The sequence below is a fragment of the Heptranchias perlo genome, chromosome 14, assembly GCF_035084215.1.
Source record: "Heptranchias perlo isolate sHepPer1 chromosome 14, sHepPer1.hap1, whole genome shotgun sequence".
Lineage (NCBI taxonomy): Eukaryota > Metazoa > Chordata > Chondrichthyes > Hexanchiformes > Hexanchidae > Heptranchias > Heptranchias perlo.
In genome coordinates this window covers 886,190-905,190 of record NC_090338.1, presented here as the reverse complement: position 1 = coordinate 905,190, position 19,001 = coordinate 886,190, and the positions used below count along the sequence as shown (strand labels likewise).

The 19,001-nt window shown below is 60.1% G+C and overlaps 1 protein-coding gene across 1 annotated transcript in view; it reads right to left on the bottom strand.

Annotated features, from left to right (window-relative positions):
• Window positions 1-19,001, bottom strand: part of larp1 (La ribonucleoprotein 1, translational regulator) — a 177,152-nt gene that overhangs the window by 115,930 nt on the left and 42,221 nt on the right. The window contains exon 2 of the mRNA XM_067995931.1: window positions 5,714-5,775. Coding sequence (XP_067852032.1) covers window positions 5,714-5,775 — 62 coding nt within the window. The remainder of the gene's footprint in view (window positions 1-5,713; window positions 5,776-19,001) is intronic.

The window sequence follows — 19,001 nt, the reverse complement described above, 5'->3', positions numbered from 1 at the left end:
GGGGGGGGGGGGGGGAGGGCGACATCATCCGAAAATTACGTCAGGTTCCACATGTACGCTGACGACCCCCAGCTCTACCTCACCACCACCTCTCTCGACCCCTCCACTGCCTCTGATTTGTCACACTGCTTCTCCGACATCCAATACTGGATGAGCAGAACTTTCCTCCAACTAAATATTGGGAACACCCATTGTCTTTGGTCCCCGCCACAAACTCCATTCACTAGCCACCGACTCCATCCCTCTCCCTGTCCACTATCTGAGGTTGAAGCAGACTGTTCGCAACCTCGGTGTCCTATCTGACCCTGAGATGAGCTTCCGACACATATCCTCTCCATCATCCAGACCGTCTACTTCCACCTCCACCCCAGCTCATCTGCTGCTGAAACCTTTGTTCGTGCCTTTGTTACCTCCAGACTCCACCATTCCGATGCTCTCCTGGGCGGCCTCCCATCTTCCACCCTCCATAAACTTGAGCTCATCCAAAACTCTGCTGCCCGTATCCTAACTTGCATCGAGTCCCATTCACTCATCACCCCCCCGTGCTCGCTGACCAACATTGGCTCCCAGTCCGGCAACACCTCGATTTTAAAATTCTCATCCTTGTGTTCAAATCCCTCCATGGCCTCACCCCTCCCTATCTCTGTAACCTCCTCCAGCCCTACAACCCTCCGAGATCCTCCAATTTTTGCCTCTTGCGCATCCCCGATTTTAATCGCTGCACCATTGGCGGCCGTGCCTTCAGCTGCCTAGGCCCTAAGCTCTGGAATTCCCTCCACAAACCTCTCCGCCTCTCTCTCCTCCTTTAAGACGCTCCTTACAATCTACCTCTTTGACCAAGCTTTAGATCACCTGTCCTAATAACTCATGTAGCTCGGTGTCAAATTTTGTTTGATAATCACTCCTCTGAAGCGCCTTGGGACGTTTTACTACGTTAAAGGCTCAACAAATTGTTGTTGTAAAGGAGTCCAGAGCCCGAAGGCCGAAACGTAGGTAATCCTGGAGGAGGTTGCAATGGTAATGCAGAGCCAGGCGAGGAGAGATTTGAAGAGAAGGATGAGGATTTGAAATGCGATGCGCTGGGGAACAGGGAGCCAGTGTACGATGGACCAACGGGCAAGAGAGAGGCAGCTGCATTCTGGGCAAGCTGCAATTCATGAACCCAGCTCAGTTTTGACAGAAGGTCATCGACCTGAAACATTAGCTCTGTCTCTTTCTCCACGGGTGCTGCCTGACTTGCTGAGTATTTCCGGCATTTTCTGTTTTTATTTCTGATTTCCAGCAGCCGCAGTATTTTGCTTTTCATTCAACTTTTCATTTTTCAATTTACTTTGCTCTTTTCTTGAAGGTGGTGATTGTAACCCACACGATGAACAGATACATCATGCTGAAAATGGCACTAAGAGTCCATACGTGCCTCCTTATTTCCTACATTACAACAGTGGCTACGCTTCAAAAGTACTTAATTGGCTGTAAAGTGCTTTGGGACGTCCTGAGGTTGTAAAAGGCACTGTAGAAATGCAAGTCTTTCTTCTCTTTTATTTAACCATATGAGTTTATAAAAGGGCTAACCATCAGAGTAAAAGAACACTCTGCTAGTTCCATCAAACATCACAAACTGCAGCAGTTTTGAATGATTGCTGGTTACAGACATTCTGGACAGCTTTAAATATTCCTTCAGAAAAAGCAAGGCCTCTGCTCCAAACACAAGACTTGGCTCACGTTACATTGGTGGAGTCCGAGGAACTCATTCTCCCCAACATTGCAAAGCAGATTCCACAGTACCACAGACACAAGAATTTCACTCTGGGTCGAAAGCAATAGTGTTTGATTATTGACAGTGTATGATTATTGGGCATCGTTAGATGTATACACGCTAGCCCAGGATGGGGAGAGGGGTTAGCCAGGACAGGGAGAGAAGAGGTTACAGAGAGTAGGAATAAATGGTCATTCTCAGGTTGTCAGGCTGTAACTAGTGGGGTGCCGTAAGGATCAGTGCTTGGGCCTCAGCTATTTACAATCTATATTAATGACTTAGATGAAGGGACCGAGTGTAATGTATCCAAGTTTGCTGATGATACAAAGCTAGGTGGGAAAGTAAGCTGTGAAGAGGACACAGAGTCTGCAAAGGGATATAGACAGGTTAAGTGAGTAGGCAAGAAGGTGGCAGATGGAGTATAATGTGGGAAAATGAGAGGTTATTCACTTTAGTAGGAAGAAGAGAAAAACAATGTTTTAAATGGTGAGAAACTATTAAATGTTGGTGTTCAGAGTGATTTGGGTGTCCTTGTACACGCATCAAAAAGTTAACATGCAAGTAGAGCAAGCAATTAGGAAGGCAAATGGCATGTTGGCCTTTATTGCAAGGGGGTCGGAGTACAAGAGTAAGGAAGTCTTACTACAATTGCACAGGGCTTTGGTGAGACCTCACCTGGAGCACTGCGTATAGTTTTGGTCTCCTTACTTGCCTTAGAGGCGGTGCAACAAAGGTTCACTAGACTGATTCCTGGGATGAGAGGGTTGTCCTATGAGGAGAGATTGAGTAGAATGGGCCTATACTCTCTGGAGTTTAGGGGAATGAGGGGTGATCTCATTGAAACATATAAAATTCTTAAAGGGCTTGACAGGGTAGATGGGGAGAGGCTGTTTCCCCTGGCAGGAGAGTTAGAACTAGGGGGCACAGTTACAGGACAAGGGATTGGCCATTTAAGACTGAGATGAGGAGGAATTTCTTCACTCAGAGGGTTGTTGATCTTTGGAATTCTCTACCCCAGAGGGCTGTGGATGCGGAATCATTGAATATATTCAAGACTAGATCGATGGATTTTTGGACTCTAGGGGACTCAGGGATATAGGGATTGGGTAGGAAAGTGGAGTTGAGGGCAAAGATTAGCCATGATCTTATTAAATGGCGGAGCAGGCTCGAGGGGCCATATGGCCTACACCTGCTCCTATTACCTACGTTCTTATGTTCTTCGCCCAGCACAGGGGGAGAAGAGGTTAGTCCAGGATGGGACTTCAGCACATAATCTAAGTTGAGACTCCAGTGCAGTGCCAAGGGAGCGCTGCACTGTTGGAGGTGCTGTCTTTCGGACGAGATGTTAAACCGAGGCCCCGTCTGCCCTCGCAGGTGGGCGTAAAAGAACCCACTGCAGTATCTTGAAGAGCAGGGATGTTATCCCCAGTATCCTGGCCAATATTTACCCCCCCCACCCCACCCCAACTAACATCACTAAAACAGATTATCTAGTCATTATCACACTGCTGTTTCTGGGACCTTGCTGTGCACAAATTGGCAGCCATGTTTCAAAATAACAGTGACTACACTTCAAAACTGGCTGTAAAGGGACATCCTGAGGTCATGAATAGCGCTATATAATCCAAGTTTTTTCTGCTGTCTTTTAATTAGCCGTTACAAGTGTGGGTTTGATCTTTCATAAGGGGTCGGCCATTTCAGACTGAGATGAGGAAGAATTTCTTCACTCAGACGGTTGTGAATCTTTGGAATTCTCTACCCCAATGTACTACAATTGTACAGGGCTTTAGTGAGACCTCACCTGGAGTACTGCGGACAGTTTTGATCTCCTTATCTAAGGAAGGATATACCTGCCTTAGAGGTGGTGCAGCGAAGGTTCACTGGATTGATTCCTGGGATGAGAGGGTTGTCCTGTGAGGAGAGGTTGAGTAGAATGGGCCTATAATCTCTGGAGTTTAGAAGAATGAGAGGTGATCTCATTGAAACAAGTAAGATTCTGAGGGGGCTTGACGGGGTAGATGCTGAGAGGTTTTTTCCCCTGGCTGGAGAGTCCAGAAATAGGGGCCATAGTCTCAGGATAAGGGGTCAGCCATTTAAGACTGAGATGAGGAGAAATTTCTTCACGCAGAGGGTTGTGAATCTTTGGAATTCTCTACCCCAGAGGGCTGTGGATGCTGGGTCTTTGAGTATATTCAAGGCTGAGATCGATAGATTTTTGGACTCTCGGGGAATCAAGGGATATGGGGATCGGGTGGGAAAGTGGAGTTGAGGTCGAAGATCAGCCATGATCTGATTGAATGGGGGAGCAGGCTCGAGGGGTCGTATAGCCTACTCCTGCTCCTATTTCTTATGTTCTTTCACCAGCACGCTGCAGGTTCCAGGAGCTCCTCACAAACGGCAAATTGAGCAACTCAACTGTTATGGCTGCATTGCTACCATGTTCTTGAACACAGCATTGACACACACCATGCACCGTACACCTCCCAACAGGTCAACCGGCTGAAGGTGGGGCAGCAGCAGCTGCTGGCCTCTCTGGTAGACACCAAACCCTTGGTCTTGCAGGCATCCAGAGGCCATGCATGCACCAGGCTCTCTCAACAACTTGCATTTGTACAATTCTTTTAACATAACAAAACATTGAAAGGAGTTTCACATGAAGAAGAATGAACAGAGGGGCAGAAAATGGATTAGGAGAGGTGACCTGAACACATCAAACCAAAAGGGTCTGAGGGGGCTTTTAAACGGAGGGAGAGGAGCAGCGAGGCAGCATGGTTCAGGAGTGAGTTCCAGAGAGAAGGGAAGCAGTGTCGGAGCCCGAGGTCTGTGGTGTGCAGGCTTGTATATAGGGCACAGGCACAGCGTCGTAGGTAAGTAGGGCTGAAGGAGGTTAGAGGTAGAGGGCGGGACAAGGACAGTGAGCTGGCAAACTATCGCAACACCACCAGCAGAGCTGGCAAACTATCGCACCACCACCAGCAGAGCTGGCAAACTATCGCACCACCACCAGCAGAGCTGGCAAACTATCGCAACACCACCAGCAGAGCTGGCAAACTATCGCAACACCACCAGCAGAGCTGGCAAACTATCGCAACACCACCAGCAGAGCTGGCAAACTATCGCAACACCACCAGCAGAGCTGGCAAACTATCGCAACACCACCAGCAGAGCTGGCAAACTATCGCAACACCAGCAGAGCTGGCAAACTATCGCAACACCAGCAGAGCTGGCAAACTATCGCAACACCACCAGCAGAGCTGGCAAACTATCGCAACACCACCAGCAGAGCTGGCAAACTATCGCAACACCATCAGCAGAGCTGGCAAACTATCGCAACACCACCAGCAGAGCTGGCAAACTATCGCAACACCACCAGAGCTGGCAAACTAACGCAACACCAGCAGAGCTGGCAAACTAACGCAACACCAGCAGAGCTGGCAAACTAACGCAACACCAGCAGAGCTGGCAAACTAACGCAACACCAGCAGAGCTGGCAAACTATCGCAACACCACCAGCAGAGCTGGCAAACTAACGCAACACCAGCAGAGCTGGCAAACTAACGCACCACCACCAGCAGAGCTGGCAAACTAACGCAACGCCAGCAGAGCTGGCAAACTATCGCAACACCAGCAGAGCTGGCAAACTAACGCAACACCAGCAGAGCTGGCAAACTATCGCAACACCACCAGCAGAGCTGGCAAACTATCGCAACACCACCAGCAGAGCTGGCAAACTAACGCAACACCAGCAGAGCTGGCAAACTATCGCAACACCACCAGCAGAGCTGGCAAACTAACGCACCACCACCAGCAGAGCTGGCAAACTCAGGCTCTGTGCCCTCAATGTGTGGGAGTGAGGGTCCGTGAAGGGCAGAAGTGTAGGGGTGGAGTATTTTTTTTTTAAAAGTCAAGAAGAAATACAAAAGTACGTGAAGCATTTATGAAGCCAGTCAGGTTTACCTTGCCTCCTTTCTTTGGTCTCGGGTTCCCTGCTTTGACTACTTTGGCTGGTGCTGGCATTTCTGTAGGGGGAGAAAACATGACCACCATGAATGTTTATTCAATCACACTTGGTTCGAATAATGACAGCCAATCGGGCGAGAGTTGACCCCGATTGTTGACCCAGGACAGGTGAGATCAATCGAAAGCCCCTGGGTGATGGCACAGGGAGGCTGTGAGCTCACATTGGATTCAACCACAGCCCGTGGGGGAACCCTCAGCATGTGATAAACCACAAGCACCCCTCTCCCCACCCCCATCCCCTCCTACACAAACCATTCCCGGCAAAACTCACCCTTTCCTCCCTCCACACCGCCCCCACCTCCATATTCACCCCTCCACATCCCCCTCTCCCCATGCACCCCACACCCCCCTCCCTGTCCAAGCAAGGCTCACACCTGAGAGCGCATCTGGAAAATTAGTGATACAAGGACTGTTAACTTGCAAACTGTTCTCTCTAGTCCCTGAACAGTAATGTTATTTTGAGGCTTATTCAGACGGTTTTCTGGTGGGCTTGGACGCACTCACCTCGATGCCGATTCCTGCCTCCTTCACGCTCTCTCTCTGGGATGTAAAAGCTGAGTAAAGGCACAGGCATTGTCTACGTGGACCTATGTGCCTCCCAGGGCCATATCACCTACAGGAATAGCCTCCAGGTTAGGGAGGTACCCTGGAAGCAGGGCTCCAGCTGGTCGGTGCTTATTCCAGACATCTCTGCCCCTCACTGAGGGCATCTGCAGAGCTCAGAAAAGGTTGCTCCTGATTGGTCAAAAGCAGTGATGATATAATAAACAGTGTTACAGCAGGAAATAAATTTTAACCCAAAGGCAGTACGGACAAGAGGGGGGAGGGGGAGAGAGGGGGGGGCGGGGAGGGGGAGAGGGGGGGAGGGGGAGAGAGAGGGGGCGGGGGAGGGGGAGAGGGGGAGAGAGAGGGGGCGGGGGAGGGGGAGAGGGGGGGGGGAGAGAGAGGGGGGGGGGGAGAGAGAGGGGGGGCGGGGGAGAGAGGGGGGAGGGGAGAGAGGGGGGGGCGGGAGAGAGGGGGGGCGGGAGAGAGAGGGGGGGCGGGGAGAGAGGGGGGGGCGGGGAGAGAGAGGGGGGGCGGGGAGAGAGAGGGGGGCGGGGAGAGAGAGGGGGGGCGGGGAGAGAGAGGGGGGGCGGGGAGAGAGAGGGGGGGCGGGGAGAGAGAGGGGGGGCGGGAGAGAGAGGGGGGGCGGGGAGAGAGAGGGGGGGGCGGGAGAGAGAGGGGGGGCGGGGAGAGAGGGGGGGGGCGGGGAGAGAGGGGGGGGCGGGGAGAGAGGGGGGGGGCGGGGAGAGAGGGGGGGGCGGGGAGAGAGGGGGGGGCGGGGAGAGAGGGGGGGGCGGGGAGAGAGGGGGGGCGGGAGAGAGAGGGGGGGGCGGGGAGAGAGGGGGGGGCGGGGAGAGAGAGGGGGGGCGGGGAGAGAGAGGGGGGGCGGGGAGAGAGGGGGGGCGGGGAGAGAGAGGGGGGCGGGGAGAGAGAGGGGGGGCGGGGAGAGAGAGGGGGGCGGGGAGAGAGAGGGGGGGCGGGGAGAGAGGGGGGGGCGGGGAGAGAGGGGGGGGGCGGGGAGAGAGGGGGGGGCGGGGAGAGAGGGGGGGGGCGGGGGAGAGAGGGGGGGGGCGGGGAGAGAGGGGGGGGCGGGGAGAGAGGGGGGGGCGGGGAGAGAGTGGGGGGGCGGGGAGAGAGGGGGGGGGCGGGGAGAGAGGGGGGGGCGGGGAGAGAGGGGGGGGGCGGGGGAGAGGGGGGGGGCGGGGAGAGAGGGGGGGGGCGGGGAGAGAGGGGGGGGCGGGAGAGAGGGGGGGGCGGGGAGAGAGGGGGGGGCGGGGAGAGAGGGGGGGGGCGGGGAGAGAGGGGGGGGGCGGGGAGAGAGGGGGGGCGGGGAGAGAGGGGGGGCGGGGAGAGAGGGGGGCGGGGAGAGAGGGGGGGCGGGGAGAGAGGGGGGCGGGGAGAGAGGGGGGGCGGGGAGAGAGGGGGGGGCGGGGAGAGAGGGGGGCGGGGAGAGAGGGGGGGCGGGGAGAGAGGGGGGCGGGAGAGAGGGGGAGGGGAGAGAGGGGGAGGGGAGAGAGGGGGAGGGAGAGAGGGGGAGGGGAGAGAGGGGGAGGGGAGAGAGGGGGGAGGGGCGGGGTACGGACAAGAGGGGGGAGGGGAGAGAGGGGGGGAGGGGCGGGGTACGGACAAGAGGGGGGAGGAGAGAGAGGGGGGGACGGGGGGGCGGTACGGACAAGATGGGGGAGGGAGAGAGGGGAGGGGAGAGAGGGGGGGCGGGGAGAGAGGGAGGGGCGGGGAGAGAGGGGGGAGGGGGCGGGGTACGGACAAGAGGGGCGAGGGGAGAGAGGGGGGGAGGGGAGAGAGGGGGGGCGGGGGCGGGGTACGGACAAGAGGGGGGAGGGAGAGAGGGGGGGCGGGGTACGGACAAGAGGGGAGGGGAGAGAGGGGGGGCGGGGAGAGAGGGGGGGGCGGGGAGAGAGGGGGGGCGGGGGAGAGGGGGAGGGGAGAGAGGGGGAGGGGAGAGAGGGGGAGGGGAGAGAGGGGGGAGGGGGGCGGGGTACGGACAAGAGGGGGGGAGGGGAGAGAGGGGGGGAGGGGGCGGGGTACGGACAAGATGGGGGAGGGGAGAGAGGGGGGAGGGGGCGGGGTACGGACAAGAGGGGGGAGGGGAGAGAGGGGGGCGGGGAGAGAGGGAGGGGCGGGGAGAGAGGGAGGGGCGGGGAGAGAGGGGGAGGGGCGGGGTACGGACAAGAGGGGGGAGGGGAGAGAGGGGGGGAGGGAGAGAGGGGGGCGGGGGCGGGGTACGGACAAGAGGGGGGAGGGGAGAGAGGGGGGGCGGGGTACGGACAAGAGGGGGAGGGGAGAGAGGGGGGAGGGGGCAGGGTACGGACAAGAGGGGAGAGAGGGGGCAGGGTACGGACAAGAGGGGGGGAGGGGAGAGAGGGGGAGGGGAGAGAGGGGGCGGAGAGAGAGGGGGGCGGAGAGAGAGGGGGGCGGGAGAGAGAGGGGGGCGGAGAGAGAGGGGGCGGGGAGAGAGGGGGGCGGGAGAGAGGGGGGCGGGGAGAGAGGGGGGCGGGGAGAGAGGGGGGGCGGGGAGAGAGGGGAGAGAGGGGGGGAGGGGAGAGAGGGGGGGAGGGGAGAGAGGGGGGCGGGGGCGGGGTACGGACAAGAGGGGGAGGGGAGAGAGGGGGGGAGGGGGCAGGGTACGGACAAGAGGGGAGAGCGGGGCAGGGTACGGACAAGAGGGGGCGGGGAGAGAGGGGGGGCGGGAGAGAGGGGGCGGGAGAGAGGGGGGCGGGAGAGAGGGGGGCGGGGAGAGGGGGGGGCGGGGAGAGAGGGGGGGCGGGGAGAGAGGGGGGGCGGGGAGAGAGGGGGGGCGGGGAGAGAGCGGGGGGCGGGGAGAGAGGGGAGAGAGGGGGGAGGGGAGAGAGGGGGGGAGGGGAGAGAGGGGGGGAGGGGAGAGAGGGGGGGAGGGGAGAGAGGGGGGGAGGGGAGGAGAGGGGGGGAGGGGAGAGAGGGGGGGAGGGGAGAGAGGGGGGGAGGGGAGAGAGGGGGGGAGGGGAGAGAGGGGGGAGGGGAGAGAGGGGGGGAGGGGAGAGAGGGGGGGAGGGAGAGAGGGGGGGAGGGGGAGAGAGGGGGGAGGGGAGAGAGGGGGGGAGGGGAGAGAGGGGGGAGGGGAGAGAGGGGGGGCGGGGCGGGGGACGGACAAGAGGGGGGAGGGGAGAGAGGGGGGGCGGGGAGAGAGGGGGGGGCGGGGGAGAGAGGGGGGGCGGGGAGAGAGGGGGGGCGGGGAGAGAGGGGGGGCGGGGAGAGAGGGGGGGCGGGGAGAGAGGGGGGGCGGGGAGAGAGGGGGGGCGGGGAGAGAGGGGGGCGGGGGAGAGAGGGGGGGCGGGGGAGAGAGGGGGGGCGGGAGAGAGGGGGGGCGGGGAGAGAGGGGGGGCGGGGAGAGAGGGGGGCGGGGAGAGAGGGGGGCGGGAGAGAGGGGGGGCGGGGAGAGAGGGGGGGCGGGGAGAGAGGGGGGCGGGGAGAGAGGGGGGGCGGGAGAGAGGGGGGGCGGGGAGAGAGGGGGGGCGGGGAGAGAGGGGGGCGGGGAGAGAGGGGGGGCGGGGAGAGAGGGGGGGCGGGGAGAGAGGGGGGGCGGGAGAGAGGGGGGGCGGGGAGAGAGGGGGGGCGGGGAGAGAGGGGGGCGGGGAGAGAGGGGGGGGCGGGGAGAGAGGGGGGGCGGGAGAGAGGGGGGCGGGGAGAGAGGGGGGGCGGGGAGAGAGGGGGGGCGGGGAGAGAGGGGGGGCGGGGAGAGAGGGGGGGGCGGGGAGAGAGGGGGGGCGGGAGAGAGGGGGGGCGGGGAGAGAGGGGGGGCGGGGAGAGAGGGGGGCGGGAGAGAGGGGGGCGGGGAGAGAGGGGGGCGGGGAGAGAGGGGGGGCGGGGAGAGAGGGGGGCGGGGAGAGAGGGGGGGCGGGGAGAGAGGGGGGCGGGGAGAGAGGGGGGGCGGGGAGAGAGGGGGGGCGGGGAGAGAGGGGGGGCGGGGAGAGAGGGGGGGCGGGGAGAGAGGGGGGCGGGGAGAGAGGGGGGGCGGGGAGAGAGGGGGAGGGGAGAGAGGGGGAGGGGAGAGAGGGGGGGAGGGGGCGGGGTACGGAAAGAGGGGGGGGAGGGGAGAGAGGGGGGGAGGGGGCGGGGTACGGACAAGAGGGGGAGGGGAGAGAGGGGGGGAGGGGCGGGGTACGGACAAGATGGGGGGAGGGGAGAGAGGGGGGAGGGGGCGGGGTACGGACAAGAGGGGGGAGGGGAGAGAGGGGGAGGGGAGAGAGGGGGGCGGGAGAGAGGAGGGGGCGGGGAGAGGGGGGAGGGGGCGGGGTCCGGACAAGAGGGGGAGGGGGCGGGGTCCGGACAAGAGGGGGGAGGGGAGAGAGGGGGGGAGGGGAGAGAGGGGGGGAGGGGAGAGAGGGGGGGAGGGTGAGAGGGGGGGCGGGGAGAGAGGGGGGGCGGGGGCGGGGACGGACAAGAGGGGGGAGGGGAGAGAGGGGGGCGGGTACGGACAAGAGGGGGCGGGAGAGAGGGGGGGCGGGGAGAGAGGGGGGGTGCGGGGAGAGAGGGGGGGCGGGAGAGAGGGGGGCGGGGAGAGAGGGGGCGGGAGGAGAGGTGGGGGCGGGGAGAGAGGGGGGGGCGGGGAGAGAGGGGGGGCGGGGAGAGAGGGGGGGCGGGGAGAGAGGGGGGGGCGGGGAGAGAGGGGGGGGGCGGGGAGAGAGGGGGGGGCGGGGAGAGAGGGGGGGGCGGGGAGAGAGGGGGGGGCGGGGAGAGAGGGTGGGGAGGCGGGGAGAGAGGGGGGGGCGGGGAGAGAGGGGGGGGCGGGGAGAGAGGGGGGGGCGGGGAGAGAGGGGGGGCGGGGAGAGAGGGGGGGGGCGGGAGAGAGGGGGGGGCGGGGAGAGAGGGGGGGGGCGGGAGAGAGGGGGGGGCGGGGAGAGAGGGGGGGGCGGGGAGAGAGGGGGGGGGCGGGGAGAGAGGGGGGGCGGGGAGAGAGGGGGTGGCGGCGGGGAGAGAGGGGGGGCGCGGACAGAGAGGGGGGGCGCGACAGAGAGGGGGGGCGCGGACAGAGAGGGGGGGGCGCGACAGAGAGGGGGGGGGCGGCGGACAGAGAGGGGGGGGCGCGGACAGAGAGGGGGGGGCGCGGACAGAGAGGGGGTGGGGGGCGCGACAGAGAGGGGGGGGCGCGGACAGAGAGGGGGGGGCGCGGACAGAGAGGGGGGGGCGCGGACAGAGAGGGGGGGGCGCGGACAGAGAGGGGGGGGGCGCGGACAGAGAGGGGGGGGCGCGGACAGAGAGGGGGGGGGCGCGGACAGAGAGGGGGGGGCGCGGACAGAGAGGGGGGGGCGCGGACAGAGAGGGGGGGGCGCGGACAGAGAGGGGGGGGCGGCGGACAGAGAGGGGGGGGCGCGGACAGAGAGGGGGGGGCGCGGACAGAGAGGGGGGGGGGCGCGGACAGAGGGGGGGGGGGGGCGCGGACAGAGGGGGGGGGGGCGCGGACAGAGGGGGGGGGGGCGCGGACAGAGGGGGGGGGCGCGGACAGAGGGGGGGGGGCGCGGACAGAGGGGGGGGGGCGCGGACAGAGAGGGGGGGCGCGGACAGAGAGGGGGGGGCGCGGACAGAGAGGGGGGGGCGCGGACAGAGAGGGGGGGGCGCGGACAGAGAGGGGGGGGGCGCGGACACGACGGGGGGGGGGGGGCCACACGTCGGGGGGGGGGGGCCACACGACGGGGGGGGGGCCACACGACGGGGGGGGGGGGGCACGAGGGGGGGGGGGCCAGAGAGGGGGGGCCACACGACGGGGGGGGGTGGGGGAGAGGGGGGGCGGGAGGAGGGGGGGGCGCGGGGTGGGGGGGGGGCCACACGACGGGGGGGGGGGGCACACGACGGGGGGGGGGGCCACACGACGGGGGGGGGGCCACACGACGGGGGGGGGGGCCACACGACGGGGGGGGGGGGGCCACACGACGGGGGGGGGGGCCACACGACGGGGGGGGGGGGGGCCACACGACGGGGGGGGGGGGGGGGCCACACGACGGGGGGGGGGCCACACGACGGGGGGGGGGGCCACACGACGGGGGGGGGGGGGCCACACGACGGGGGGGGGGGGGGCCACACGACGGGGGGGGGGGGGCCACACGACGGGGGGGGGGCCACACGACGGGGGGGGGGGCCACACGACGGGGGGGGGGGGCCACACGACGGGGGGGGGGGGCCACACGACGGGGGGGGGGGGCCCACACGACGGGGTGGGGGGGGGCCACACGACGGGGGCCGGGGGGGGGCCACACGACGGGGGGGGGGCCACACGACGGGGGGGGGGGGGGCCACACGACGGGGGGGGGGGGGGGGGGGCCACACGACGGGGGGGGGGGGGGCCCACACGACGGGGGGGGGCCACACGACGGGGTGGGCACGACGGGGGCCACACGACGGGGGGGGGGGGGCCACACGACGGGGGGGGGGCCACACGACGGGGGGGGGGGCCACACGACGGGGGGGGGGGGGGCCACACGACGGGGGGGGGGGGCCACGACGGGGGGGGGGCCACACGACGGGGGGGGGGGCCACACGACGGGGGGGGGGGGGGCCACACGACGGGGGGGGGGGGGCCACACGACGGGGGGGGGGGGACACACGACGGGGGGGGGGGGGGCCACACGACGGGGGGGGGGGGCCACACGACGGGGGGGGGGGGGGGGGCCACACGACGGGGGGGGGGGCCACACGACGGGGGGGGGGCCACACGGACGGGGGGGGGGGGCCACACGACGGGGGGGGGGGGGCCACACGACGGGGGGGGGGGGGGGGCCACACGCGGGGGGGGGGGGGGGCCACACGACGGGGGGGGGGGGGGGCCACACGACGGGGGGGGGGGGGGGGCCACACGACGGGGGGGGGGGGGGGGCCACACGAGGGGGGGGGGGCCACACGACGGGGGGGGGGGGGGCGGCACACGACGGGGGGGGGGCAAGGCACACGACGGGGGGGGGGGGGGCCACACGACGGGGGGTCGCTCTGAAATCCAGATGAACGGGTGACTGAGTGAAACACAACTGGGCTGGTGTCCAAACCGTAAAAACAAACTAAAGAATCCTAAAACTCCAGATAAAAAACAACGGAACACCCTGAGGGATGTTAGAATTTGGAGTGTCTGAAATCCCGCCTCAACCACCAGCCCACGAGTGAAAAACTGAAAAAATGTCAGTTGAAACCAATCTCAATGGAACCGTTCGGAGGTGCCAGGTATTACTGAGAGAACAACAGCTCCTGATTCTCACAAAAGGATGTTGTAACTCCTCTCAGGCTTGGAAACTGCATAACCAGGAGCATGTTGTTGGAATTTATCCCGGACAATCCATAACAAATGCTTCCTGCACGTTCTATCCATTCTGCCCCATAACCAAATGCTAGCTAGCAGATTCTATCCATACCAACCCAGAACTCAATGCTCCCTTGTCGAATTTTATCCGCCCCAGCACTCTCCTTCCTGCAGTCAGGAGTTTGAAATGGTCATTCTCAAAATGGCACTGTGAATTTCTTTCAAAATGATTGGATCAGGATGTGGGCACTTCTAGTGATTATGGTTTTCTCATACGTGTTGGATATTTAAATTCCACATTCGACACACAGAGTTTAACATTTATTCCTCGCTTACATTGGTCATTCAGGTATAAAAGGGGACAGGTCACAGCCAGGAGTGAGATATTCTGAGTTGTGAAGTAGCGCAAACACCGCAGCCCTGCCCCGCGTTACGCTGCAGCCCTGCCCCGCGTTACGCTGCAGCCCTGCCCGCGTTACGCTGCAGCCCTGCCCCGCGTTACAGTGAGGTGTTGTAAAGGTTAGTGAGATATTTTTATGTTACAGTCAGGTGTTGTGTCACCACGAGCAAGGCTTAAATAGAAATCTCAAGTATATGACGGTCAACCCCATTCAACAGCTTGCCTTTATACAGCGCCTTTAACGCAACGAAACGTCCCAAGGCACTTCACAGGAGCATAAATCAGACAAAAATTTGACACCAAGCCACATAAGGACTTATCAGGACAGCTGACCAAAGCATGGTCAAAGAGGTCGGTTTTAGGGGTAACTTAAATGAGGAGGGAGAGGCAGAGAGGTTTAGGGAGGGAATTCCAGAGCTTAGGGCCTCGGCAGCTGAAGGGACGGCCGCCAATGGTGGACAGATTAAAATCAGGGATGTGCAAGGGGAGGAGCGCAGAGATCTCGGAGGGTTGTAGGAGGTTACAGAGATAGGGAGGGGCGAGGCCATGGGGGGATTTGAACATGAGGATGTGAATTTTAAACTCGAGGTGTTGCCGGACTGGGAGCCAACGTAGGTCAGCGAGTGCGGGGGTGATGGAGTGAACGGAACTTGGTGGGATTTGGGAGTTTTGGATGAGCTCAAGTTTACGGAGGATGCAAAGTGAGGGGCCGGCCAGGGGAGCATTGGAAGAGTCAAGTCTGGAGGTTGTATCTTTCTCCCAATCGCTACATTTTAAATATGTGGCATAAGTGGAATTTATTTTAAAAATTTTACATCAATCTGAGCCAAGGATGAGAAAAAGGATATTTGGCCCTTTGAAGCTCTTTCTTCCTGCATTTACTCTCTGGTATCTTAACTCTACCATCTAAGTTTGTTCCCTCTTACAATAAATCTCACATTGAAGTTCATTCTTCTTGTAGGATAACTCTCTCCTAAAAGCTAATTTTTCCTGCACTCTACCTCTCCCACCAAAGTACCTTCCTCTAGTTTTTATCTATTTGTTCTAGGGTTGTGGGCAACACCAGCCAATATTTATTGTCCATTCATAGTTGCTGTGTCAGTGTGGGACTGGAGTCTAGTGCAGACCAGGCCAGATAGAAGTGACAGGTTGCACCTGATGGACATTAGTGAATCGGCTAGCTTACCACCACAATCTGGCAGCTTTCGTGGTCGTTTTTTTTGTGCCCGCTCACAAAAGACCAGAATTCAATTTCACAACTTGCCAGGGTGGGGGTTGGACTTGCAATCTTTGTGATTGCTAGTCCAGAACCGTTCCCACTATGCTACTGTACCCTAGCACAAAGTAACACTCCCACTGAAGGGAAGGGGCAGAGTTGACAGAAACAGTGTGCTTCCAATGGTTGAGGAGTCAAGAATGATGGGACAGAGGACAAGATTAAATGTAAAGAATTTAGGACAGAGAGCAGGAGCAAGTTTTATTTTTAAACAGTGGGTTGTGAGGTTGTCGGATGCACAACCACAGTTAGTAATTGAAGCAGAAATCATGTCAACATTTGGTTGAAGGAAAGGGGGGATAAAGGAAAGGGGGGATAAAGGAAAGGGGGGATAAAGGAAAGGGGACCAGGGTGGCCATATGACTGCTCGTAGCGGAAAAACACCAACACCCGATGGTTGCAGCAAAAGGCATGTTTCCTTGTCGTAATTTTTATAATTTATCATTCTATGTAATCCCTTCCTCTAGTACAGTAACACACTCACTGTGGCTGCAGTTTCAACCTACCTAATGTTTTGTCTCTATTCCCCCCCATTTATTATTCACTTGCTATCTGTCCTCAGTTTGCTTTTGCACTAATTATTACTGCTATCTTCTAGTTTCCACTTCTCTTGCTTACTCAGAAGTTTATTCTGTCTTTACTCCCCTAATTTTTCCTCATAGCCCATGCCTTTTACACTGTGATTCAGTCCTGTGGCACTTCTCCACACCCTCTCCCATCTATCGATTTCTTTTATGGTGTGGTCATCATAAAGTTGCACTACCAATTCTACCAAGATTGTATATGCAGTGCCACTAATTTCTGTTCAATATTTTCAGGATTTACAAGATTTAAACAAGGCAGCTATTAAGTTTTCTTTTTAAGTGTGCATAGATTAGGGAAGGGAAAATGAACCAGGATTAACAATCCCACTTGAAAGGCATCTGTGTCGATGTTATGAGGACAATATTCAGATTGGCCATAATATCTTCACTCACTCACCAACGAGGCTCATGCACAAAGAACAATGGAGACTACAGCTGGGGTCAGCACCTTCAGGAGAGGGGGGGGGTCAGCACCTTCAGGAGAGGGGGGGGGGTCAGCACCTTCAGGAGAGGGGGGGGTCAGCACCTTCAGGAGAGGGGGGGGGGTCAGCACCTTCAGGAGAGGGGGGGGGGGGGTCAGCACCTTCAGGAGAGGGGGGGGGGGGGGTCAGCACCTTCAGGAGAGGGGGGGGGTCAGCACCTTCAGGAGAGGGGGGGGGTCAGCACCTTCAGGAGAGGGGGGGGGGGTCAGCACCTTCAGGAGAGGGGGGGGGTCAGCACCTTCAGGAGAGGGGGGGGGTCAGCACCTTCAGGAGAGGGGGGGGTCAGCACCTTCAGGAGAGGGGGGGGGTCAGCACCTTCAGGAGAGGGGGGGGGTCAGCACCTTCAGGAGAGGGGGGGGGTCAGCACCTTCAGGAGAGGGGGGGGGGTCAGCACCTTCAGGAGAGGGGGGGGGTCAGCACCTTCAGGAGAGGGGGGGGGTCAGCACCTTCAGGAGAGGGGGGGGGTCAGCACCTTCAGGAGAGGGGGGGGGTCAGCACCTTCAGGAGAGGGGGGGGGGTCAGCACCTTCAGGAGAGGGGGGGGGTCAGCACCTTCAGGAGAGGGGGGGGGTCAGCACCTTCAGGAGAGGGGGGGGGTCAGCACCTTCAGGAGAGGGGGGGGGTCAGCACCTTCAGGAGAGGGGGGGGGTCAGCACCTTCAGGAGAGGGGGGGGGTCAGCACCTTCAGGAGAGGGGGGGGGTCAGCACCTTCAGGAGAGGGGGGGGGTCAGCACCTTCAGGAGAGGGGGGGGGTCAGCACCTTCAGGAGAGGGGGGGGGTCAGCACCTTCAGGAGAGGGGGGGGGGTCAGCACCTTCAGGAGAGGGGGGGGGTCAGCACCTTCAGGAGAGGGGGGGGGGTCAGCACCTTCAGGAGAGGGGGGGGGGTCAGCACCTTCAGGAGAGGGGGGGGGTCAGCACCTTCAGGAGAGGGGGGGGGTCAGCACCTTCAGGAGAGGGGGGGTCGGGGTCTGTGGAACTGAACCCATGAGATTCGGCACCTTCAGAAGTGGGGAAAAAAATTGGCAGAAAAAAAACATACTGAGAGAATTAACACCCTGGTGCACTTGGTACCGATTTTCCAGCTTGCACTTCAGTTTATTCGATTCAATGCCATTGGTTTAAGGCAAACTGTGGTTAGACGCCAATGCTCATTGTTACTGGCAAAGAAACCTGATGTTAAATTCTCTGCTTTCTGTCCATTAACCAATCCTCTATCCATGCTAATATATTACCTCCAATCTCATGAGCCCTTATCTTGTGGAACAACCTTTAATATGGCACCTTATTGAATGCCTTTTGAAAATCCAAATATATCATATCCACTGGTTCCTCTTTATCTACCCTGCTATTTACACCCTCAAAAATCTCTAATAGATTTCACAAACACGATCTCCTTTTCATAAAATCATGTTGACTCTGCCTAATCATATTATGATTTTCTAAGTGCCCTGTTTCTACGTCCTTAGTAATGGATTCCAGCATTTTCCCGACGACTGATGTCAGGCTAACTAGCCTGTAGTTCCCTCTTTTCTCTCTCTCTGGACCAGGGACCAACCGAATAAAAATGCCAAGAAATGATCCCTGCTGCAATTTGGCTGTGCGCTGGGAGAGACTGATAATACGGTCACTGATGGTTAAACCACTAACTGGGCCTGTGCGCTGGGAGAGACTGATACCACGGTCATTAATGGTTAAACCACTAACTGGCCTGTGCGCTGGGAGAGTCTGAACACTACGGTCATTAATGGTTAAACCACTAACTGGGCCTTGTGTACCTGCATTATATTCAGGGCCACTCAGCCACAAACCAAAACACGTGAACTAATCTGGTGAATTCTTAGCTCAGTGACTTGATGAGATAAAACGTTAAAGGCTGAAAGAAAGCCCATCCCCTGGAATAAAGGAGACTGGGGTTACCTTTACACAGAGCGGGTCAGGCTCAGGGCACTGTTGACACAAGCATGCTGTACTCCTGCAACACTTCAGCCATGCTGTTCATCGATGCTTAAATGTGCCCCCTGGTGAGATGGAAACTCTTGACAGTGCATCGTCACGAGTTATTTCATTAGGTGACAGAATAAAGAGTCTGTTAGACACACCAGAGGAATTATTTCTTTTTGAAACAGATAAACAAGGAGACAGTTGCTTTATGATGTAAGCAGGGTGATGTAACATTAGAACATTTAACGTATCATGTGATGATGCACTGGAAACAAACACAGCCCCAGTCAGCTGATCACCAAGACCCACTGATGATTCTGAATGTCACGAAGAGCACCCCTTATGTTTGCAAACATTTCCTATTTCTAAGTGTATGTTTGTAATTTTATCAGCTAAGAGGGCCATGAGTATTTTCCTACAGTCGCCACCAATGTAACTGTCTGCACCACAGCCCAAGGCTGCCTGTCAGACTGATTTTCCTTTTAACAATCTGAAGCCAACATTTCGTATTGTAAAACACGCCGTATCATCCTCATCCCTTCTTTCAACCCTGTGATCTGGGTGCGAGTCCAGCCCAGGATCACACATGGAATAAGCTTAGACAGACACACCCCAATCCTTACAGTATCAAATCACTGCCAATTGAGAGCAAACTGACATTCTGGAAAAAGGTTGTGAGGATGGTTAGTGTGAAGAGAGGAAAGTTGACACTGGTAGACA